This window comes from Macrobrachium rosenbergii, chromosome 55 (assembly GCF_040412425.1).
Source record: "Macrobrachium rosenbergii isolate ZJJX-2024 chromosome 55, ASM4041242v1, whole genome shotgun sequence".
In the NCBI taxonomy this organism is placed as follows: Eukaryota; Metazoa; Arthropoda; class Malacostraca; order Decapoda; family Palaemonidae; genus Macrobrachium; species Macrobrachium rosenbergii.
The window spans coordinates 87,046,730-87,074,047 of record NC_089795.1 but is presented as its reverse complement, the minus strand read 5'-3'; the positions used below and the strand labels follow the sequence as shown (position 1 = coordinate 87,074,047).

The 27,318-nt window shown below is 35.0% G+C and overlaps 1 protein-coding gene across 28 annotated transcripts in view; it reads right to left on the bottom strand.

Annotated features, from left to right (window-relative positions):
* Positions 1-27,318, bottom strand: part of LOC136835601 (disintegrin and metalloproteinase domain-containing protein 23-like) — a 546,464-nt gene that overhangs the window by 102,078 nt on the left and 417,068 nt on the right. For 23 of the 28 annotated variants that reach the window (XM_067099311.1, XM_067099327.1, XM_067099331.1 and 20 more), the window contains exons 9-18: positions 24,320-24,391; positions 18,687-18,859; positions 15,665-15,834; positions 15,101-15,270; positions 8,544-8,630; positions 7,827-7,997; positions 7,517-7,712; positions 7,041-7,149; positions 5,178-5,297; positions 4,655-4,838 (exon numbers count right to left, since the gene is read on the bottom strand). In XM_067099311.1, coding sequence (XP_066955412.1) covers positions 4,655-4,838; positions 5,178-5,297; positions 7,041-7,149; positions 7,517-7,712; positions 7,827-7,997; positions 8,544-8,630; positions 15,101-15,270; positions 15,665-15,834; positions 18,687-18,859; positions 24,320-24,391 — 1,452 coding nt within the window. The remainder of the gene's footprint in view (positions 1-4,654; positions 4,839-5,177; positions 5,298-7,040; positions 7,150-7,516; positions 7,713-7,826; positions 7,998-8,543; positions 8,631-15,100; positions 15,271-15,664; positions 15,835-18,686; positions 18,860-24,319; positions 24,392-27,318) is intronic. The other 5 variants (XM_067099310.1, XM_067099317.1, XM_067099313.1 and 2 more) reach the window with 3 other exon arrangements.

Below are 27,318 nucleotides of genomic sequence, written 5' to 3'. Positions count from 1 at the left end.
GCAAAATTTTGGTTAGGCTAATAACAAACCCATGAAACATCTGAAGACAAAATCTTTCTGAAAGAAAAAAACAGAGTGATAGTATCAGTCTCTGAGAGGAGAGAAATGCACATGCTGCATGGCATGGTAGGTTTTAGTGGACTTTATTTTCATCAGTTTGTGTGCAATTTGTCGTACCTCAGTCTACTCATGAATTTTATCACTTCAATTCACTCACTGTGTATTAAATTCTTCTGTCTCATGTTAAAAGACCTTACAATCCTTACGATCTTATGATCTGGTGTTCACTGATAGCTTTGTTTTTCTTTGGCTGGTGGTAATGAAGGAATGTAAGCAAACTTTTCCTGCCTAGTTCATTATATCAGTGTTTTTCTATATTTAAGAGTATTTTTTGTGGTGTCTATTTTCTTCATGATAAAGGGACTACACATCAGGTCAGCCAGTCAGGTTAATGTACTGTTAGCATCTATTGAGTTTTTTGCTAACCTTGGATACTACAACTTGTTGCATCTTAAAAAAGCACCAAGAATTACTAAAACTTTCAACAGACTGTTGGATTCTGGTGAGAGAGATAAGGATCACAATTAGGCTTACAAAATCAAAGTGCTATGAGTGTATTTTAAGTGTGAAGACTAAAATATTCTCCCATTTTACCTTGATGGAAATACTATTTAATTCTAGCACTGAATTTTAAAACAAGATTAAAACATCTCCAAACTACCATAAATGTTTAAAAAAAATTAAAACTTAGCAACTGGCCAAACATACAGAGTTGTGTTCATCAGAAATGTGTAAGGACACTAGAATAAAAGGTAAATTTGGTACAGTAGTCGCACACATACACCACATACAGTTCAATGACCAAAATGTAATTTTTTGTAACCATAGTAAGTAGTTATGAACGTTTCATCTAATGCTAGCACTTCCTTTCTTTAATTAACAAACACGTGACACTTAAATATAAATCCAAACAAAAAATATTTCTAAATCAATCTGAACAAAGATATGTCTAAATATTTTAGTACAGGGTACTGTCTTTTCCACAACTGGTTAAATTTACAGATTCTGAGTGCATTTGTTAAAGAGTCCAAGCACAGCATGCCGAGTATTCTGTGAATATGCCTCGAGGACATACTGGTCAGTCCCTTCACCCAGCCTGCCACACAACTAAGACTAAAGCAAGAGACAAACTTTAAGTGAGAACAGATGGAAAAATGCTCCCCCTGAAGTCTCAGTGTCAATTACTAAATTATAACGAAGAAATTTGCAAGTCACCAAGGTCTATAGAGGATAACGTTTCCTAGGAACAGTGATATCAGAGATTGTCTAATTTAAAACTCTAAACATCACATTCCCCATAGGACCACAATAAAGTGTCAAAACATGCAAAAAATTTATTCAAGAGCATTTGCACTCTTTAAATTTACTTCTACCTTGGCAATGCCTGAATTTTTGGACTTAAATATGTCTGGTAAATATGTTCACATGCCTTTTTTTGTACATTAACTACATAAACACACTGTTACTGTAAAATTATACAACCCGATCGATTTCTAGAACATGGGTGTGTAGCTTATCTCAGATACAGTATATGCTTAAGCTTTAGATTTAGGTGTCGTTTCTAATTTTTCAATTTTACATTAATATTGATAAGATATCCAGCAATAGCAATATGACCTGCTACAGCTATATTACTGGAAAAGTGGTTATGAATGCTTTAAAAACCTTTCCTTTCATATGTGGAGAAAAGAGTCAAGAAAATGTCACGTCTCTGTAAGAACAACTATTAACATTTCTTTCTGGAGACAGTTGGGAAATAATGTAAGTTTTTGGCAAAACAATTTATAAATACTTATAAAAAACATCAACAGTGACTGCAGTTAAACTGACATACTCTTACTTTCACCAAATAAATCTCACTTGTGGCAATTACAAACAGGAGCACATTAAAATAAAATAAAAGTTATCTTATGGAAGGAAAGTCAGAAATATGCTTGACTCTACATAAGAGAATCTTTCACACAAGACTTATCAAGTGGTACAAGAACTTCTGTAGCTCTGGCACTGTGGTGTGTTAATGATTCAAGAGCTGGATGAATGAGGACAGCTCCATATTCTCAGATGTGAGAGGTACAAGCACAAGTGACTTGAAATACTGGAACTTCAATACTGTATCTATGGGTAGACAAAGACTGATGAAGTAGTGGAAGCATGTAGTTAACAGTTTTCTGGAGTGATGCTCAAACTAAACTAGTTGAAATGAATGGCAGCAGTTTCTGTGAGAACTAACGAAAGTCCAAGTTGTAATTAAGTGCTTAGTCACTGACCAGGAGGAAGAGTATTACTACAAGTACATGAAGAGAACATCTACTGACAGGAGAGTAATACTAAGCAGGAATATGTGACTTAGGCTTAAATCCAAGCACTGGGACCCACAGGGTCATTCAGAGTGATATTCAATATATGGATGAGTAAGAACTACATTCACCTGTAGAGCAGATATACCTTCTCGTATGGAGACCACCAAACCCATTAGAACATTCCAAGAGAGTAAACTCAAGAGGGCTGAGAAGGAAAGAAAGAACAAACCCATTTTCTTTATTAAAAGAGGACAAGAGGTCATCAACAAAACGAAGGCACAGGGGAAAAGAAAGAAAGATCCCTGAGAAGCACCATTAGAAACAGTGAACAGAAGCATAAGCTGAACAATCAACTACAATTAAACAAAAATATTGTAGTAATAATCCTGAAGTTTCACTAACAAGGTCTCATACCAGACACTGAGTGACTTGGATTTGTTCAGAGAAGTAAAAGATACCCCACAGATCAGGAGAGATGATGGCCAGTTGTTTCATTTACTGAATCCATTTGGATGGTCAAAAAGACCAGTGTGAGATCCCAAAGGTTTTAGGAGGTGGGTATTGATTACTGTAATTTTAAAAACTAGCTACATGTAAGAGAACATGGAAATAATAGGAAGGGTTGCAACCATTACCCATCTGGGTAGAAGCCTTAAAGAGAATTTCCAGTGAGGCAGAAAATTCACAAAAATGCAACAAAATCAACCAAAAACAAAGTTGATGGAAGAAGAAATAATGATAACTTTAAAATATATGAAATTATGTCAGTCTAATATCAATCTTGAATGCTTCTCTCAGACCTTTCAAATTAGTCATTGGAGACTGGCTTTCTCTTGGACGAAAGGGAGTAACTCAATATTTTACGCAGAGATGTGAGTTCTAAGCCATTCATAAATTATATATTCTTAGAAAATGAATCACTTTCTTGTTCGCCTTTCTCCCACTGACAGGAAATATGTAACAAGTATTATTCCAAATACAGCAGAGGCCAGAACTTATGTATTTGCATTACATCACAGAAATTGACCTCTATGACAACAACATCAGACCTCATGGGAAAACTTATGAACTTTAACAAGTGCACTCTATCTGAATAATTAGCCTAAAACAGTATCACCATAGTCTTGTACTGGTTGTACTTTCTTTAATACTTGACTTTTTGTATGGCTTCTTAATGTAACAATCTGCACTATACATACATATGTGGTGATCAATTGTTCAAGGTAAAACTCTGAGTCATCAAATCCCAGGTACTGTATACAGTAAATGAACTTAAAAATATCTGGAAAAGTCTTTATGAATAGATTTATAGGCAGTGAAATAATAATATTCTTCCAAAAAGAAATACTAAATGGTGCTTGTGATTTCTTGAGAAAATGCATTTTGATTCTCTTTAATTCTAGAGAGATCTTTACCTTGAAAATTCCATTCTTATTGATATATACAGACAAGGTTTTCTTTATCCAAAACAAGATAACCAAAGCAAACCAAATGCAATCGAACATCTGTATCCAGAAATATAGTAAAATATACTGTAATTAAATTAATAATAATTTTTCCTCACTGTATTTTACTTTAAACATTTGATGGCCACACAGACTGGTACTCTAATAGAATCAGGACCATTATTCTACCCCTCTTTTATGTGACAACTACAATAAAGTGACAGTAATAGTTGAAGCCAAAAGCAGTGAGTGTAAGGAGAAAGAAGACGACATTCAAGAGTGTCTCCATTCTGTGTTCTATGCCTTACCTGACGTACACCTTCCAACAGCACAAACTCTGAAAGACACTCTCACTCTTATATATTTTGAGAAAGATCAAGAGGAACAGCCATGGAATAGAATCCTATATAATTGAGCAGAAAAGAATAAGCATAGCACTGACCTGAAAATTCTACCCTTTACTCAATGACATGAGGAAATCACAAACATTTCTACGACTCCCCTTTTCACAATCTTCTGTTTGAATATTACTGTACGTACTATCAAGTGTTAGCATATGAGACAGGAAACTATCACTAAGAGATGATTACTGAGTTAATTTAACATACTACGGAAAGAACATATTTACAACACCTAAGAAAATTCTGTATCCTATGTGTCTCATAAATTCTATGATCCCTCCTCAATTACATGGTGATATAGGAACTCCTATAAATTCCCTATTCTAATTCTGATAATTATGTAATGTCAAACCTTTCAAGGCATACAGTGAATATGACAATACTGTCCTTGGTAAATAAAAATTTTTAATTCTTTGCAATATTTCTTTTTCATAAATCATATACTTACTCCATGTCCTGAGCATTCTAATGCATTGTTATTTGTTTTGCACTGTCCAGATTCAATGAACGGATAGAGGGATTCACATGTCTGATTCACACAAATTAACTTTTCGCCACATGCAGTTCCATCTTGCACCAATGTCCAATCACGTCCTCGTCGAGTTTCTTCCTGGAGCTCATATCTCACAGTTCTGTGAAAAATCAGAATCATTATAATGACTGTGTATTAGTTTCCCAGTGCCAACCACTACTGCCATACCTAAATCCTGCCATGATAACACATCCTGAATATCAATTTGTTTCTCTAGGGTACAATAAATAATAGATTTCCATCTCAATTACTGCAAACTAACTTGAACATTCTATACATTTACTGAATGTAAACTCTGCAATCAATTCTGGTAAAATAAACTGGTCAAAATATATTGCTAAAAAAATAAAAAGTTCAATTTCTCTGGTAATTAGACTAATATGACAATAGGGATTCACTTTTCTGCAAATTTAAAAACTATTCAAGGCTTTCAACGTACTTGCACTCATATTCTTGCCCTCCCATGGCTACAATAGTTCTTGAGTAACTCTGGTCCATGTTAGGAGTTACAGGATGCTGCATACCTAACTGACACTGCAGGGTCCCACACATAATATTCCTGATAGAGAAAAGGAATAAATTTTCAACTCACGTCCTTTGGATTTCAAGACAAATTATGAGATAAGACCATTCAAACTAATACAACAGAAGAAGAAAACTTAAAAGCTAATTAGTGACATGTATTTCATTTTGTTTTTTTACATCTATCAGAAATCAGCAGAAGCTACAAAACATGATTCTCAAATACACTATGGACAGATAATTGCAAAATGGAGTCTACTCCTGATTGGCTGGAGCAGATCATGCAAATCTATGCCTCATGAAGCAGCGACATCAACTGAAGCTATTAAGTTGAATAAAGCTATAGAGTCCATTCGGTAGGTCATAACTTACACGAAATTCATTTCTTGGCACCACGATTTCATTTAGATTTCTGAATGACAATATTAAAATAAGTTACAATGTTCTGAAAACTGAGAGTATAGTAAAATGTCAATTTTTAAAAAGTTGAAAAAACTTATGCCTGAAATCCCCATTCTTCAAATTTAGGGGTTCAAATGATTTTTTCATCACTCCTCACTATTCCACTCTGCACAATACTTTACTCAGTTTAAAATCTGCCATTTACTTTCAAATCCCTTACCCTACAAAAGCTACAGACACACCTTATAACTGAAAAGATACTGAGATTTTCAAAACCATGGTTCACTTTGGTATGCTATCACAGACATGTGATCAAATTCACCCTGCATATGCCTGAGGAGATGTAAGAGCTGTGGACTCCTCTAAGAGGGGTTGTTTGGATGGTCCTTGCTTTGACTGACTTGTCAGATTGCAATCCTCTGACCTTCACTTCCCTCAAGACTTAGAAGAGCCAGGAAGATGACAGAGTAACTGAAGGGCTGGAATGACTTTCTTTGGTCTCTTTTGGGTCTTTCTGGGAATTTTTCATTATCAAAACAGTGAGAAATTCTTTACAGAAAAGCACTCCAACTCTGATGAAGATGGAAAAGAATCTTATTGTTTTCACTGTTGTTGGGATGTTGGACTCACTCGTATACATACACCGGTAAAATGTCTGGTTACTACATCCATCCTTAACCGTTAAGCACACTGCACCTTACTTAGAGGCCAGTTCTTACCATCCAACTAAGTGTGGTCATCTATCAGTGCTCTGCCTGTCATGTACCTACACAACAACAGCATTTAGCCAAAGTTTCCTTTCTCATAAGAGTACATCTCTTTCCAGCCACGTCCTGGCTCTTCAATAACCTAGGTGAAGGTGCATCTATCACAGATTTATGACTAAGCATGTGCCTGGTACAAAGCAAAAAAATCACATCACCTTTCAGGATGATAAATGCACACTCTCTCATACCTTTCTGGCAGCAATTGTTCTAGTTTTTGAAAGAAGGTGTTCCTTTATTTTCAAATTAGGCTGTGGCGCCAGGTCAAAGGTCTTGTCATTTGCTCCTCTTTGCCAAATGTGTCAAGATGAAGTTACAGAGTATTATTATACCTGACTTTTTTATGTGAGTTCATGGAGTCACTTTTAAAGGAAGACCAGCTGGGAATATGAGGTGACATATGTAAGATAAAATCTACATTCACAGAAAAATTCAATAAAGAACAAGTCATTTCTTTTCTGCCATCATATTTTTTGTGGTATATAAGCCAAGGGTGTGGTATCTGACATGCATTTGTAAGTTCACAAGAATGCTCCTTACAGTATATCTGAACTGGATAACTACAGCAGTTGGGTTTTGAATAAGTTAATATTAATACTCCATGATGTACTCACCCAAGCTCGCACTTTATATAACTACCATTTCGGTGTCTTCCACAGTTACCATATATAACACCGTCTACATTGAACTGCTTATAGCATGTTTCATCCGAAGCTTGACCACCTGAAAGTACAAGATAACTTAAAATCATAATATATAAATATGGCAGTTAGAGTGGGTACAGATTTCTACATTATACAGTTGTCTTATTTTCATGATCAATTAATGCTATACTGTACAGTAAAGTATTTGTATTGAATGACAAAAATTAATGCCTTGAATCTTTGCAACTAATATAAAAAAAAGTGGCCTTGCTAAATGCTCATGCAGTAAAATAATGTGTTGCCATGTTTTCAAATTACTTTAAATATGGAGACTACAAGAATTAACTGTATCTCCTAACGTGTTAAACCATATCATTATCAATATTTGACTAGATTTATCACAGATGTATTAGAAAAAATTTAAATCTACTTCACAATCTACTTACCATAGCCCCATATAACTTCACACTGATTATTCAGTGTTGGACAAACACCTTTGAAACAGTAGCCCTTGCCATTACCACATTTATTGCCAGTCTTCTTGTATATATCCAAGGGGCAGGAACCGTGAAGGCCATCGCAGTATTCTGGGATATCACACTCTGTTTTTGCCTTACGACACATGTATCCCTTGGGCCGTAACTGCAATAGAGACAACACATGGGAATAGCTTGAAAGTCATTTCACGGTTAAAAAGAATTGGGAATATTCGAAACAACGAATGACACTTCAGATTCTTTTCCTTCTGAGACTTACCCTGCAGTTATCACAGCATGGCCCTGTAGCACATTCAGCTTCCAGCTTGAGTCTACAGGTAATGGGGTCACAACACGGGTCAATTTGATTGCACTTGTCTCTCGGGCCACAGTCACACTGTTCCCCTTCATCTACTCTGCCATTGCCACATTCAAAGGACTGGAATAAAGACTGAAAGGTAATTACAATCTTACACGACTATCCTCGTGAAGATGGACAGCAAATCACTATGTCATTCTACAATTCAAAAAAGGGACGTAAGAGTAGCAGAAGCAAAAGTTATGCTATTTAGTCCATAACCCATGCCATTACAGAGTCAAGGTTCAATGCTGCTAAACTACATCTGATACTTCAGTAATATGCACCAGACTTTAAGACAGAAATTCACCTGTTTCTTAATATCAGTACCTGCTTTGTGTTCCTCTCTTACTTCACTCAAAAGAAATTATATGTGCATTGATTTGAACAGGTTAATTCTCAGTTAACAATATTAAAAATACAGTACAGTTTTGAAAAACAGTCACAAGTTTCTGGGGTAATATATGTTGGCAAGATTTCTTAGTGGCATGCAACATAAAGATTATTTAAAGTAACGATTCTTTCTTTTCATAGCATTAAAAATCCTGTACCACCAGACATTAGACAATTGAAGTTAGTTATTGTCATATCCACTGACAAAAGTCAAAGTGAAAAAAGCTGCAAATATGTCATACTCACCTGGCCTGGTCGCATACCGTCTGTCGGACCTTTTCTAGGTGGATTCGGCCTGGGAACCTTGAACTCCAGAGCATGAAAATAAGGAGACTAAAATAATCATACATATTTTGCAACTTCTGCTAATAAAAACAAAACGTATAATGGCATAACAGTTTGTCAATTGTAATCATATAGTAAGAATGTGATACACATAGGTGATTTTAAATATGTAATAAGAGACTGCCTAAAACATACCCAGGAACCAGTCGAGTCCCACTCAATCTCACTTAGAATAGCGTAAGCTGACTGAACCACAGCCCCCACCCCATCCTCAAACACATACACACACACACACCAAAAACTAACTAATCTGGCTTATAGGTTGAAACTGCTGCCGTCTTTTAAATAACTAATTTTCTTGTCACAAAGAAATGTTCAGCATATGAAAATGTGCAAAGACATGAATAAATAATTTTGGCCAAAAAGAGGATGTACTTAATAAGAGTATTCTATAAGCCATTTTAATCATAAAACTGCTTTGCATTTCAATATGCTCTCATTGTGTAATCATCAGCTTTGTGTTAGAGAAAATACAGGATAATTTACGACAGGCATTCAATAATCAAGTCATTGTACTAACAACATTAATGACATGATTGATTTGAAAGGTTTCAATTGAAAAATATTTGGCAAGAAACATGCTGCATAGAATATCCTTTCCAAGAAAATCTTAGCTTCTTGTTGCATTTTCTTCTTTCTTTTATAAATGATGCATAAATGCATAAAACAGCACAGTATTTATAAATCAGAAACATGAGCATGTAGAAAACTGACAACCTAGAAATGTGGTGAAACTATGAAAATCAATATTCACCACTGAATATTCAAGGCAGCTACTTTTCAAATATTCCTTTCTCTTTTTGTGTCCAACCAAGACCCAGACTTTCTCACATAACTTCTGCTTTTAATTAGCCTATCACTACATGTAACCATAGCAATCAAGTAATTTATACATAACTTACGGTACTAATTTCCCATGTAACTTTCAAGTTTAGGGAACTTGTCTTAAGATATTCTGCTGAGTCACATGTAGATCAATAGAAGGATATTATGCCCTCCCAAAGGCAGCAAATTCAATTACAATCACAAAGTATTTTTTTTTAAATTATGCCATCCTGAACAATAGCAACATATCAGAAAAATGTGTGCAAATGTACATATATCCTATTAAAACAGTAACTTGAATTTCAGTTTAAAACAGCTCTTCTGCATGTCCTTTAAAGAAACATGGGTAAGATGAATGACTTTGCAAAAAGAATACAGTACAGATAAACTTGGTAACACATGTTTTATCTTTCTTGATAATATAATCCCTTTACATTAATCCCCTAGCCAACTCATGTCCACTGTGACTCTCCATATTGATACTCTTAACTATTCTGTAAAGAATTATCTATATGGCAAATATTTTGAAAATCTCAAGTCAGAACAAAGCCAAAAAGCTAGAAAATTTGAAATCTCTAGATGGCAAAGCTCATTTTAAACTTGTGAAGAAGCCCACAAAGCTACTCATTTGAACATGAAGAATTAATTGCTCTTTTAATATCTAGAGCTCTCAAATGGGTTATGCACTCTTGTTAGCAGGCATTTCAATACATGAGGACCATCAGTTTAGGAGAAATTCACTACTTCCTGTTCTAATGACTTGGGGAAAAATTGGACAGATTCAGAACTCTGAGGAACTTTGCAATGGTTGAATTCCATAATGTCTGAATTGTTTCCGATTATATTCAAATACACTATTCTACTGACGCAGGAAGAAAAATTAAACTGTTCATTTAAAAATCCTGTGAAGGACACTATAAGGAGAAACATCATCAGAGTAATGGGGAATAATGGCCAGTCTTAATTACACAGGACTCAATTGTATAGTGTATACCACTAACAAGCAATTATTTAAAATAATGAAACTCAAAATTATGTTTTTTTTTTATACAAACCATTTATTATAGTGCCTATTTTCTTTGTCACAAAATTTCCAAGACAAAAATCCTCCATCAGAAGTATCATCAATGCACATGCATGGGCTGATCAAAAGGTCCCAGCTGTCAATGTGGCTTGTGCAGACAAAAGAACATTGCAAATCAGTAGTTGTCCCCTTATGTACACTCATCCTGCTATTATCAGGAGCACTGTTCAGTAGACCAACCCTTACAGGTGGAATAGGTAAGGTTGTATGTACACAGCCTTTCCTAGCACAAAGAATATACAACACGGTGGTCCTGATCAAAAGTTACCATAAAGGCTTGACACTGTTTACCAGGCAATCCTGGGTGACAACACCAAGACTTGGGGAACATGACTCACAAGTTAAGCAAATTAAGAAATACAAAATAATAATAATAACTGAGAGATTCAAACGATCCGTGCTGTGGGAGTAACAGCAAAATACCACTAAATTACACGACAAATTAGGGAAGAGCAGCCTACTTCTTTACAAGATACTAATTTCTAAATATCTCAACAAAGTACTGTAAAACATAAAGCTAGCAAAACTGAACGGGGTAATTATCCTAAACACACAAAAAGAGGTATCAAAACCACCCCACCCAACACCCAAAATACTAATCCTAAATAAACACAGTCTGCAGTAATTGTCCGGTGAAAAAAAAACTAGTGTTTGGCACTAACGACTAAAAGACGAAGGCACTACCAGGTAAGGTGATCACATCACCATCCGTGTTTATTTTTGGTAGTCCTCTTTTTGGACCTTGTTTGTTCCATCCATCAGGCTGCATTTACTTGTCTGAAGCTCACTAAATGATGGTAATAACTGCAGGTGGCGGGTAATTGAAAAGAAAGTGATGACAATGAAAGAAAATAAGTGAAAAATGCATTTTTTTTTATAAGAAACTCAACAGTTTGGGGATCTGAGTGTTCACAAGCACAAACACTGCATGAATTTGCCTTACAGCTGTACATGCACATGCATATATAGGATGTACATATATATATATATATATATATATATATATATATATATATATATATATATATATATATATATATATATATATATATATATATATATATATATATATATATTATATAAAATGTATATAATGATTTTTCTTACTTTGGAAAATTTTTGTCTGGGACATATCATGACTTACTCATCGTGACAAATGAAATAGGCATTATAAATAAAGAGTTTGTTGTGAAGCTAATATACATTGGAATTACAGTATGTACAGTTTGCTGTTTCCTTGATAATCTGCAAAAGCTTCAATTTCCAGAGGCTTCAAGTTAACTCTGGAAAACTTTTAGTGGACTCTATGTATAACTAGTAATAAATGGTATGTAACATGTACATAAAGTTTTCCACAATGTACTTACTGTACCTAGAAAATTAAAGAAAAACCAACACATCAATGTATTAAATTTCATATGGAGAAGCGCCAATCTAATGATTTATTTCTATTGTAAAAAAAAAAAAATAAATATCCCCTATTACTTCTTGATAGTATAATTTCTCTTCTGTCTTTACTGGAGAGATGATGATTTTATTACATGTACACAAAACTTAGTCAAACTCATCACAAAATGGACAACAGATTCATACAAACACTAAAATTCCTCAAACAAGCGTACAATCTGTAAAGTCCACCTTTACAGCGAGGGTGTTTGTTCGTACAAGTGTGTAAATAATAATTCAATCTATTTCCAAAGGATACACATGATGTATGACTTCAAGATGTTCTTACTTTGAGGAATTTGACCACCACAACGACAGACAAGCAGTAATGCACTTCAGCCGCCGAGCCACAATAATTGTCACAATCTAGAGTAGTGGGTGTGTTGAAAAAACTATTCTGGTAAAGCCATTCACATATAATCTAACTGTGTTTGGAAGTCCTGAACAGCTATTAAAAAGGCCAGATCTAAAAAAAAAAAGGATGTTGATTGAAAAACAATAAAATGGGGACTTTTTAGTTATGAAAATAATGTTACTGATTCATGACCTCCAGTCCATTTTGGAAGAATGCCTTTATTGCCCTCACTGAGCAGCCGACAGATAGTCCCATCACTGCAATGCAACTAATTCTGCGTATGGATTGGGTGCAGTGTGACTCATTCTGGGTATGGATTGGGTGCAATGTGATTCTGGATATGGACTGGGTGCAATGCGACTCATTCTGGGAACGAATTGGGTGAAATGAAACTCATTCTGGGTATGGACTGGGTTCAATGCGACTCATTCTGTGAAAGGATTGGGTATGGATAAGGTGCAATGCAACTCATTCTGGGTATAGATTGGGTGCAGTGCAACTCATTCTGGGTACAGATTGGGTGCGATGATTCATTCTGGTTAAGGATTGGGTACAATGTGACTCATTCTGGGTAAAGATTTGGTGCAATGCAACTCTGTGAATAAACTGGGAGGAATGCAACTCATTCTGTGAGTGGAATGGGTACTATGTGACTCATTCTGGGTATGGGTTGGGTGCAGTGCAACTTATTCTGGGTACAGATTGGGTGCAATGCAACTCATTCTGTGAATGGATTGGGTGCAATGCAACTCATTCAGTGAATGGATTGGGTACAATGTGACTCATTCTTAGAAGGAATTGGGTGCACTGTGACTCATTCTGGGTACAGACTGAATGCAATGCAACTCATTCTGGGAACAAATTGAGTGCAATGCAACTCATTCTAGGTACAGATTGGGGGCAACGTGACTCATTCTGGGAACAGATTGGGTGCAACGTGACTCATTCTGGGAGTGAACTGGTTGCAATGAGACTCATCCTGGGAATGAACTAAGTGCAATACAACTCATTCCAGGTATGAATTAGGTGCACTGCAATTCATTCTGGGTTAGGTATGGACAGGGAATGCATAATGAATAAACTATGGTAGGTAACTCAGAAATCAACAAGCTTGTGTTATTAAGGCCCTTTTTATGGGAAGCTGTGCAGACTGGCTGGCCCTCCCACCAGGTTTCAAGTTTATTCTCAGCTGTTTTACTTACCGAAAATGAACCAATGATGGAAAATGCAACGAAGCACATGTGAAAACATTACTATTCCTTTCTTACTTAACCATTCCTAAGATTATGGTTTTTTAGATCCTCTTAGAAGATTAAAAGCAGGAAAGACTATCACACGGTATAAAAATAGAGGCGTTATTATATTGCCAAGTGCGTAAACATGACCCTTCAGACTAGCTCCAGCATGGAAGAGACGATTAAGACATCTAAGCCAGAATGACCCTACTCCAGAAAGACAGCCCTTGATTATGAAAAGCCCTCCCGTGCAAAATCCACAAAAAATCTGTTAACTTGGTCTCATGTTCTTATTTTCTGAACAAAATAGAGGAAAACCACAAAGAAAGCCACTGTAATGAAGCAAAGCTCCAGGAAAAATAAACTCTTCAATTCAAAATCTTCTCTTGAATTATTTCAAAAATATTCCTGAGGAGTTCCTGAGCTAGGAAAGTTAATTACAACCACTTCCGAGTTCCACCAAAATATTTTTTGTGGAAGTTGTAAAAATAAGAGTAAGTTCATAGTAATATTCCACATCAAAGTCTACATACAAGTTGCTATGAACAAAATGGAAAACCACAACAATAGAATTATGGAGGAGGCAAATTTGTCGGTGACAAACAATAGAGTAACATGGGAGCTAGTGCAGTATTAGTAGGTACAAATGTTCACCACCAGGGTGTGTGGAAAACCTTCTCAACATAGAACTGGTATTAGCAGTCCTTGGTTTTCTGCGGGTCGATCATAGTATTTTAACTGGTATTTTTTATGATTTATCTAGTCAGCTACTACAGGTAACTAGGAGCAAATTTTGGGGGGAGGACCTAAAAGCAGTTGCATTGCAATTCTGCGAACATCTTTATCATTTGTTTCGTATAGGAAATAAATACATTATACTCTGATGGAAAGGATGGGCCACTAAACCAATAATGAAGATGGAAAAGTGTTATGATGTGTTATGCAAAATTGGGGGCAAAAAATGATGTCCACTGTCTCGTGTCCTCATGAAGAATCTCAGCAATAACCTGGAAAACAGAATTATGCTCGGGTGGTTTGCTGAAGTAGTTTTCCTCACGTCTTTCCAACGGCAATACAACAAGAACAGCTGAAGTGTTTGAGTGTGACACCTCCGTCAACATGTGACAGTCGTATGCAAGTACTTGACCAGTTTTTGCCGAACCTCACCCATCTAATTTAGATTTGGAAAACTTCTGTAGTCACACACCACCAGCAAGAGCAAGGTGCGTTTACCGGATTGAAATGATTAGCAGTCGGTGTGTCTCCATCCACTGACATGGGGGGGTGAAACTTGATGAATACAATGATTTTTGTTCCAGGTGTATAACCTGAAACCTTCAAAATGGGGAACTTCAGTCGATGACACAACTGTTTAAAAGGAGAACTGAAGAAGAAGATGAAGAAGAAGGGGTGGGGCTTTCTAGACAGCAATTCTACTGCACACAGCGGACAGCTGACACCGATCTTTGTGTAAGGTTAGAACATTATGTACCTTGAAGAGACTCTTAGGTACCTTAGAGGGGCGATGGAGAAGACACGCAGCTTCCTCCACCGTCTGCAGCGAATGGTGGTAGTCATCCACGGAACACTTTGAGAACTTGGTAGGCTGCACATTGTCTTGACCTACTATTGTTTTGGACATGATGCAACCATGCCAGTCCTGACAGTAACAGGTTGGCCCTCCTGGGAAGACAAAAAAAAAAAAAGACGAAATCTGTTATCTAGTGAACTCAAAATGAAACATTCTTTACAGATGAGTTGTATTCCACATCGGGAAATTTAAAAATGTTAATGGTTATGAAATGGCCAACAGTTTTGTCCACCACTGGAGCTTCTTGGAGCTTTTACATATTAAAGAAAGAAGAGGTCCACTAGCAGACGCAGCTGTTGGACATTATTTAACCATTTTTTCATTGTCCTAAGTGGAATATATTGGAATGATACATTTTCGTGTGCAAGATTTTCTCCAGTACTAATCTTTACACTGTAACAGTAGCTTTTAATTTAAACAAGCAAAAATTTTCAGCAAATATCAACTTCGAAACAAGCCCCCCCCTGGGAAACAAACAGGTCTTACTTCCATCATCATGCTTCATGTAGAGGTTGTGGCCGATCATGTGGGTCATCGTGGATGCGACTAAATGAGGCTCATATACGTTGAGATCGACGGAGATGCCGGCGGATTTGGAGGTGCATATGCTATTGGGAACTCCCATGCCCGACTCCCCGCTCTGAAACTGTTCGCCCCTGGAACGAAAAGAAAATGATAAGATCAGGTTGTAATTTGTGCGTGAATATCACGCGCTGAACGTTGCTACATCAAATTATTAGCATGTTCATATTCTTAAATGTAATCAAGTCATCTTAATCATTCTGGACCTATACATTGCTAGACAGAAGTGCTTAGCTCTAAGTATTTTGCTGTTAAACGAGAATTTACAGATAAAAAGCAGAATAATTCCTTACAATTTATTCAGAGAAAGTAGTACATATAGTATAAAATTCTGAGATACAATGTGGTGCAAAAATATGGACAAGATTGGTCCAGCATAAATGACTGATAAAAAATTTTGCATTAAAGGACGAAATGCCTGGAGTGGAGAAGAAGAAGAGATTCGGACATATCTTGCCTGGAGACAAATTCCTGAGATGTATGCTACTGTAGTATTACACCAGCCCCGGTTTTTTTTGACATGCCCCTAGGTTAGGTTTGGTTAGTACCTTTACAGTAGGTCGGGTGAGGGAAACATAATGAGATTATTTACAAGAAAATTCTATGGTTAGTTTTTTAGATATGGTGTCCAGCTTTTATCCGGGAAAGGTCCCAGTACTCGGTTACATCTCGGGAAAATGCTGCCTGGAATAATGTTTGCATGCATATGCTTATGAAACCGCTCTAAGCCTCTGAAATGCCGAAATCTTGGCATTCTGAGTACAGTATTGTAAACGTTTTACAAGCCATGTAAACAATTACAGAGCCTTATCAACATTTTGCAAATTTATCAATATTCAATCAGCGCTTAATAACCTCATGTGTCCCAATGCTTGACCTCTGGCTTAAATCTCACTTTCTATTCTATCACTACTGCCTAAACATTACAAACATTTTCAAGATAGCTGGACACTCATCAGCTTTATAGCAATCTTAGGAACAACAAATTGTGGCACTTATGAAAATGAAGTGAACCTTGGAACAATTGTAAGAATTTTTCTTAAGAGAATTCCTGCCTTCTGTGTGAGTGTCCAGTCTTAGAATTGAATTGAACTGAATTGAATATAGAATTTAGGCCAAAGGCCAAGCACTGGGACCTATGAGGTCATTCAGCGCTGAAATGGAAATTGACAATAAAAGGTTTGAAAGGTGTAACAGGAGGAAAACCTCGCAGTTGCACTAAGAATCAATTGTTAGGAGAGGGTGGAGAGTAAGATGGAAGAAAGAGAATATGAAATGAGGTACAGTAAAACGAACGAAAGGGGTTGGAACCAGGGGCCGAAGGCACGCTGCAAAGAACCTTAAGTAATGCCTACAGTGCATCACACGAGGTGCACTGGCGGCACTACCCCACTATGGAGTGTGTTCAGTCTTAGAAGATTTAGACAAAATAATGTTGTAGAAGCTTCGACAACTTAATGCTGCAGGAATTTTCTTACAGGCAAAACACTGCAGAAATGATGGATGCAAAAACCCAAACCTACAAAGAATGAAATAGAAAAACCTCGATGTTTTTCACGCACCAAGGTTCCTATGTTCGAAATGCGGCTGCTTTTTTAACAATGTGTCAGATAAAGCCAAAGTCAACGCTTGTCAGAGCCACGCAAGGGAGGAAACATCACAGCAAGACTTCACTGTTGAAGCTTTTGATGTCACTTAGTGATCTTGGCGAGTAAATGATGCTTCCATTTTGGGACTCATTGTACGTAATTAGCGCTAATTGAATATTATCAATGACAATGGCTCCTTTGTATCTAATTTGTTTAATGGTCGCCTTGATACAGTTTTCCTCGCGAGGAAGTTCGCGGGATTTGTCATTCAGTGCAAAATACCTCCCGACATCTCGGGGATAAGTATGCAAAAAGACATTTGGTTCTTAAAATAATGATGATGATGACGATTATCATTTTATTATTATTACTATTATTCAGAAAATGAACCTAACTTGCAATTCAACCTTCCAAAGAACATGGAGTTCATTTGAAAGACGTAACAGAAGATAACAAGAAATACAGAGAGAAAAGAAAAATAAATTATATCAATAAATTAAATAGGCCTAAATAAACAGGTAAATAATTATAATACACTTATATAATGGCCCTTACGAGCAAGAGTTCTTGTTAATGCTGAAATAATCACTACGTGAATCGTTGATTACTGTACTGGAATGACGTGAGACTTGCAACTGATCTTGGAGTTCTGTGCAGGGGGGAGGAATGGTTCACAACAAGAACAGAGGACTATGGCAGTGGGTGAGTGAGTGAGTGAATAAGTGGGTGAGAAAGTGAATGGGAGTGGGTGAGTGAGTGAATGAGTGAGTGAATGAATGGGCGTATAAGTGAATGGGTGAATGAGAGTGTGAGTGAATGAGTGAATTAATGTGTGAGTGAATGAGTGAATAATTGAGTGGGTGAGTGAATGAGTAGTGAGTGAATGGGTGGGTGAGTGGATGAATGAGTGAATGAAAAATTAAAAAAAAGAGTGAGTGGATGAGTAAGCGTATGAGTGAATGAATAACTGCATGGGTAAATGAGTGAATGAATAACTGAATGAAAGAGTGAGTGAATGGGTGACTGAGGGAGTGAATGAGTGAATTAGTGTGTGAGTGAATGAGTGAGTGGATGAATGAATGACTGAGTGAATGGGTGGGTGAGTGAATGAGTGAATGAAAAAATGAATGAATGGGTGGGTGAATAAGAGAGTGAATAGGTGTGAGTGACTGAAAAAATGAATAAATGAATGAGTGAGTGGGCGAGTGAATGAGTAGTGAGTGAGTGAATGAAAAAATGAATAAATGAATGAAACGAGCGAACGAAAAAATGAATAAATGAACAAGTGGGTGGGTGAACAAGAGAGTGAATAGGCGAGTGAGTGAGTGGGAACTTACGTGATCAAATGAGCGGTGTCTTTGTGGAACTCGTGCAGATTGTCGCCCACGTAGACGTAGAAATTGATGAGGGAGGTCGAAATGGGCTGGTTTCGACCCAAGTCGATCATGTTGCGACCTGCCCACGTCTCCAGGTATGTTATGCTGATGCGAGTGTTGATGTTCTTGAAGTACTGCGGGAGAAGAAGAATAGGGGATGAATTAACGCTGAGAAGGAATGCTAAGGATGGATGTGTGCTGAGGGCGATTGCTAGGAATAGGAAGGCACTGAGGACTGAAACTGGGAAGGACGAATACTAAGAATGGGAAGACATTATGGATATGTAATAAGAATAGCTAAATGCTAAGGAATGCTAAGGATGAATACTAAGAATGGAAAGGCATTAAGGATATGTATTAAAAATATCTAACTGCTAAGGATGAATACTAAGAATGGCGAGACATTAAGGATATGTATTTAAGAATGGCTAACTACTAAGGATGAATACTAAGAATGGAAAGACATTAAGGATATGTATTACGCTAAGGATGAATACTAAGAATGGAAAGACTATGGATATGTATTAAAAATGGCTAACTACTAAGGATGCATACTAAGAATGGAAAGGCATTAACGATATGTATTAAGAATGGCTAACTAAGAAGGATGAATACTAAGAACGAAAAGGCATTATGGATATGTATTAAGAATGGCAAAATGCTAAGGATGATTACTAAGAATGGAAAGGCATTAAGAATATGTACTAGGAATGGCTAATACTAAGGATGAATACTAGGAATGGAAAGGCATTAAGGATATGTATTAAGAATAACTAGCTCCTAAGGATGAATATTAAGAATGGAAAGGCATTACGGATAAGTATTAAGAAAGACTAACAACTGGAGATGAACATTAAGAATGGAAAAACGCTAAGAATTATTGTCAGAATGTCTACCTACAGAGAATGACTACTAAGAACTGAGAGGCATTAAGAATCAATATTAAGAATGTCTAACTATTAAGGATGAATACTAAGAATGGAGACGAATTAAGAATGGATACTGATGCAGTAGGATGAACATTAAGACTGACCACGTAGAAGGAATGAATTAGAGAATACTGGGAAAGCCAGTGGACACAGATCTACATGAAAGTATAAATACAAGTCGTAACCCGAGGGAGGAATGTACCGTATATATACAGGTCATAAATAAGAGGAAGGAATGTATGAATACAGGTCATGAATACGAGGAAGGAATGTGTAAACACAGGTCGTAAATATGAGGAAGGAATGTACAAAGACAGGTCATAAATACGAGGAAGGAATGTACAAAGACAGGTCATAAATACGAGGAAGGAATGTACAAAGACAGGTCATAAATACGAGGAAGGAATGTACAAAGACAGGTCATAAATACGAGGAAGGAATGTATGAATACAGGTCATAAATACGAGGGAGGAATGTATAAACACAGGTCATAAATATGAGGAAGGAATGTATGAATACAGGTCATAAATATGAGGAAGGAATGTATAAAGACAGGTCATAAATACGAGGCAGGAATGTGTAAACACAGGTCATAAATACGAGGCAGGAATGTATAAATACAGGTCATAAATACGAGGAAGGAATGTATGAATACAGGTCATAAATACGAGGGAGGAATGTATAAAGACAGGTCGTAAATACGAGGAAGGAATGTATGAATACAGGTCATAAATACGAGGGAGGAATGTATAAAGACAGGTCGTAAATACGAGGAAGGAATGTATGAATACAGGTCATAAATATGAGGAAGGAATGTATGAATACAGGTCATAAATATGAGGAAGGAATGTATAAAGACAGGTCATAAATACGAGGCAGGAATGTATAAAGACAGGTCATAAATACGAGGAAGGAATGTGTAAACACAGGTCATAAATACGAGGAAGGAATGTATGAATACAGGTCATAAATACGAGGGAGGAATGTATAAAGACAGGTCGTAAATACGAGGAAGGAATGTATGAATACAGGTCATAAATACGAGGAAGGAATGTATAAAGACAGGTCATAAATACGAGGCAGGAATGTATAAAGACAGGTCATAAATACGAGGAAGGAATGTGTAAACACAGGTCATAAATACGAGGAAGGAATGTATGAATACAGGTCATAAATACGAGGGAGGAATGTATAAAGACAGGTCGTAAATACGAGGAAGGAATGTATGAATACAGGTCATAAATACGAGGCAGGAATGTATAAAGACAGGTCGTAAATACGAGGAAGGAATGAGGGAAGGAATGTATAAACACAGGTCATAAATACGAGGCAGGAATGTATAAATACAGGTCATAAATACGAGGAAGGAATGTATGAATACAGGTCATAAATACGAGGGAGGAATGTATAAAGACAGGTCGTAAATACGAGGAAGGAATGTATGAATACAGGTCATAAATACGAGGGAGGAATGTATAAAGACAGGTCGTAAATACGAGGAAGGAATGTATGAATACAGGTCATAAATACGAGGAAGGAATGTATAAAGACAGGTCATAAATACGAGGCAGGAATGTGTAAACACAGGTCATAAATACGAGGAAGGAATGTATGAATACAGGTCATAAATACGAGGGAGGAATGTATAAAGACAGGTCGTAAATACGAGGAAGGAATGTATGAATACAGGTCATAAATACGAGGAAGGAATGTATGAATACAGGTCATAAATACGAGGAGGAATGTATAAAGACAGGTCGTAAATACGAGGAAGGAATGTATGAATACAGGTCATAAATACGAGGAAGGAATGTATAAAGACAGGTCGTAAATACGAGGGAGGAATGTATAAATACAGGTCATAAATACGAGGAAGGAATGTATGAATACAGGTCATAAATACGAGGAAGGAATGTATATATATATATATATAAATATATATAAATATATATATATATATATATATATATATATATATATATATATATATATATATATATAATATAGATTTTAAATTTAGCAAAATTTCTGTAATTGCAAAACGATACCTTCAAAAATTTTAATCGAAAAAGGAGGGTGACAATCAGTTAAATAAAGACAGAATCAATATTTTACGCAACCTTAAGAACGATAATAGTCTAGTTATTACAAGCCAATAAAAGGTAGGGGCGTTGTATTAATGAATAGGTCTGATTATTTAGATAAAATTAATGAAATACTCTCTGACAATACAAAATTTAGGATTTTAAATGCAGATATTGTGAGTCACATTTTGAAATTAGAAGACAAACTAAATAGGTTGTCAGTTTTAGAGGTCTGAGAGATAAGATTGGGAAGCTACATATAGCTCTTTATTTGCTTCAGGGTCTAAGCCTGGTTATTTGTCCAGAATTACATATCCCATTTTTGTCTACCTAAGGTACATAAAATGAAACCCTTTAAGACCTATTATTTCCTCAATTGGTACTTTTAGTTTCTGTAATCCTTTTACAATAAGATCACTTTTGAGAGAGAAGCCTACTCTGCCTGTGGACCTTAATTCCTGTGTCGTTTACTTGTTCACTTGTTCGCAGTGTGGTCTGCGATACGTGGGATCCAGTTCCCGCTGGCTCAGACACAGAATTTTGGAACACAGAGGTCTTTCTGTTAGAACTAGGTTTCCCCTTTCCAAACCACCCTTTTCTGCCATTAGAGAACACAGTTTAGCACAGGATCATCCTTTCACTGACCTGGATTTTCGGGTACTGTCTTTTTGTTCAAATAGACTGGACCTTTTATTTTAGAGTCGCTGACTATTAAAAAGATGAAGCCGGATTTGAACAACAACTCGTCTGGTATTCAACTAGCTATTGTGTAATTTCATAGTAGGTACTCAATTAGGTCGTTAATTTTTTTACTTTGTGAGTGGTAGTTTGTTTACATTTCACCTTAGTTTTATTTTCATATTTTTATGTTTGTGTTTTTAATTTTTCGTTATTTTACGTCTCACCCTTTTAGTTTGTATTTACTTGTTCATTTTATATATTTCGTTAGTATTTTTGCTGAAGATTTATTATGACAATTCATTTTATCGTAATTTTATTGATTCTCATCCTTGTCGGTTTTTTCAGCCTGATGATGAGGTTTTATACCTCGAAAGCTCGTACAATAAAGAATGTTCTTCCTGGTCTTGGCAATATTATTTATCATTAAGCTAAGATTTCCAAGTAGCCGCCCAATTACCGAGACTATATATATATATAGGTCATAAATATATACAAAGGAATGTATACATACAGGAATATATATAATACGATATATGTCATAAAAGGAATGTATGAATACAGGTCATAAATACGAGGAAGGAATGTATGAATACAGGTCAAATACGAGGAAGGAATGTATAAATACAGGTCATAAATACAAAGAAGGAATGTATAAATACAGGTCATAAACACGAGGAAAGAATGTATAAATACAGGTTACAGACACGAGGGAGGGAGGACTGTACAAATACAGGTACAAATACGAGGGAGGAACGATCATTAAAACGGCTGCATCGAAAGCGGAACAAATACGTCAATGGCTAATGGCGTCTGGCGTCTATTTCGGACTCGAAAACATCAGAGCACTTTGAGGCCGGAGACACGGGAGACAATTCTCCGATATGTTGATGCTTGGGATCTATTAATAGCGTTATTATTATTATTATTATTATTATTATTATTATTATTGGAGAAACAAATCCACAGCTATGTAAATGTACATATATCTGAAGATAAAACTGCACAGATAGCTTTCGGGAAGCTGTACAGTTATACATTTAATTATATGTACATATACATAACTGTGGATTTGTTTCTCCATTTTAAGACTCATTCTACTATGAGTATCATTATTATTATTATTATTATTATTATTATTATTATTATTATTATTATTATTATTAGGGTTATATTCATTCATATGGATACAATCACGTTAGTATTCGTAGATGACATTGATATGCATTTATTGCTACGGACGAAATCAAGATTATTTGTCAGAGGAATCATTTAGAGAAAATCTCATAATTACTGTAATTATTGTAATTATCCATTATGAAGAACGGAAAGAACAAGAAAGCTGTACCGCGCGAATAAAGAAAGAAAAGAAACGATATAATTTTGATATTCAAAATTATTATTCGCAAGAAACAAACTTGAAAGAGAATTACACCTAACTTTCACTGGACAAAATGTCTATTGGTGTGAAAGACACAGAGGAATTACAATAATAAGCAGTTGAAAATAACAAATAAATACCGTTAATCCTTCTATATAAGACGTAATGCATAGCCATATAGTTATTTTTTTCTCTCAGCGTAGCAACAATATTCTAAGGTTAATTAATAGACCACGTTAAACCTTTTTCAATTTTCGTGTCTTCTCCGGGCCTGGGCTACAAAAGTGGACTTTGGTTGCCAGTCCCAAAGGCCTTTGAACTATAATATATGTATATATATATACGTATATGTATCTATCGATCTATATATACATATATATAGATAGATATATATGTATATATATGTGATAGATATATATGTATATATACATATCTATATATATATATATGTATATATACATATATACACAATACAAAAGAACATAAGACATTAGAGATTAAGAAAAGGTTCTTATCACTTACCAGATCTGCAATGTTGGCAATCTGCAAGGCATCGTTCAGAGCCCGGACTCTGGAATAATTTCGCTCCTCCATCTGCAAAGAGAGAAAAGACACAGTGAGAGAGAGAGAGAGAGAGAGAGAGAGAGAGAGAGAGAGAGAGAGAGAGAGAGAGAGAGAGAGAATGTCCTATGGTTAAAGTATGGAACGGAATAGTAAGTGGTGGTGATATTTTATTGGTAAAAGATAAAACTGAGGATAAATCATTAGCTGTCACTTATTATTTTCTGTCATGCACGCACACGCGCGCGCGCGCACACACACACACACACACACACACACACACACACACACATACATACATACATGCACACACACATATACATATTATACAGTATATATATATATGTACAGTATATATATATATATATATATATATATATATATATATATATATATATATTTATATATATATATATATATATATATATATATATATATATATATATATATATATATATATATATATATATATATATATATATATATATATATATATATATATATATATATATATGCATACATACATACATACAGTATATATATATATATATATATATATATATATATATATATATATATATATATATATATATATATATATATATATATATATATATATATACATATACATATACACACACACACGTACACTGTTATGCAGAAATCAAGCCGAATTTATATAAACCGATATATAAGTCAAAGTTACTAAATACCACTTCATAACATGAAAACTAAAAGGATTTGGGACTGAAAATGAAAAAATAATAACATATAGGAAAATAAACCTTATCATATCACGCTCTATAAATAATGGATACATAAAACACTTATCATAATCTAATGCAGTATATTTTCCAAAATGCAAATGAGTGAAATATTCTGAACCTATCGTAATAAATATTGAGATAATGATTTCACTGAATATTAATAACTATATTCTCAATATCGCCCTTTAAAATATAATAATAATAATCGCCTTCCGTTCATTACGACAGTTGTCTATGAAAACTTAACCTTTTTCCATATTCATTTAACCTAATAATGTCAGAATGTGGGTTTGATACGTATGTATGTATGTATGTATATACATATGTACATACATTTACATATGTATATATACATATATATATATATTATATATATATATATATATATATATATATATATATATATATATATATATATATATATATATATATATATATATAGAGTATAGTTGTATATATATATGTACTGTATATATACTACATATATATATAATATATATATCAAGGATTAATTATTATTCCATATTAGTAAGGGCATTCTCCTATTACTCATTTTGTTTTTTGATGAATACTCTCGAAAATTGAGAGGGGGGGGAATAGCACCTCCCCTTACATACACACGCACCTTAAATAATTAGTCATATTACTGATGATGTTTTTATCTCACAGCCAATAATTATTATTAAGTTTTAGTTCAATTATTTTAGAGTCTAAGACCACGAATTACTTTATATATCTGCCAGTCACATTCAAGTGCTAAGAGCCAAATCTGAGGTTAATTCATAAGTACAGAATTTTTGGTCCAATTTTATTTTTTTATATTATTTTTTTAACCAACCCACGAATAAAAGTGAGGTTGCCGCAGGCCAGGTAATTGAATATTGTCATCACACGCAATTCATTAATAGCTATCAGCATTTTACTTATTATTATTATTATTATTATTATTATTATTATTATTATTATTATTATATTATTCTTCAGAAGATGAGCCCTTTTCATTTGGAACAAGCCCACCAAAGTGGCCACTGACTAGAAATTCAGGCTTCCAAAGAATATGCTGTTCATTCGAAAGAAGTAACAGAAGGTAAAGGGAAATACAGAAAGACGAGATGACTTATTAAAAAGTAAAAAAACAAATAAATAACTAAATAGATAAAAATGTAAAATATCAAAATACAAGGAGAAATGTGATGGGGTAGTAATGCATTGCACCTTCGTTTGAAAGCGACACAATAAAAAATAAATAAAAATGTTAAGTACAATAAAATAAATAATAAAATAAAATAAGCAATGATTTAAAAAAAATAACAAAACACTTAAAAATAAAGCAAAATAAAGTAATATAAAATAAAATAAAATAAAATACAATAAGCAATGTATTTTTAAAAAATAAAAAACTTAAAAAATAAAATAAAATGAAATAAAATTCAATAAGCAATGAATTAAAAAAATAAAAAAAACATTTAAAAATAATAAAAAAATAAAATAAGCAAATTAAATAAAATAAAAAATAAAATAAAATAAGCAATGAATTAAAAAAAAATATAAAAAGTTAGGATAAGCCGGTGGGCTTTCAACGGGCTAGAAGCAACTCACAAACGGTAATGTCGTTGCTCGTCCCCGCCCCCTTCAAACGCCCCACAAAAAAAGTTCCGCCATAAACTCTCTGTAGAATCTCTCAGGTTACTCGCAATAAAAGTCAACTGGGGAAGGCTGGGGGGTGTATCGACATGCGTTTTCGGTTATAATTTTTTTTTATGTGGGCTATAGAGTGCATTTGTGTGTGTGTGTGTGTGTTTTTTAACTTCCGATCTGTGGCGTAGCTATAGGGTGGCCAGGCACCCCCCCACCACCGGCCTCCCCAGTTGAAATTCCCTTTGTATCATATAGTAAAAATTGAAAATTAATTGAAAATTGAGCTCTATAATTTCAAATACAGGTTTACTGGTTACTAATAATATTACTTCCCTTCATTCATGGGTATATCACGAGAATAGTATATATATTTTACTAATTAAAGAACTGGTACATTAATTTTGTGTGATTTTCTTTGGGGCCCCTAAAAATGTCTTGGCCCCACCTTGCCCCCCCCCCCCGCTTTCGATATGGGGTAGATTGTAAGGTAGTTTTTAAAGTGGGGAGTTGGGGCTCAAAAACAAAGTTTTTTTCTGACATTAAAAAACCTCCTTT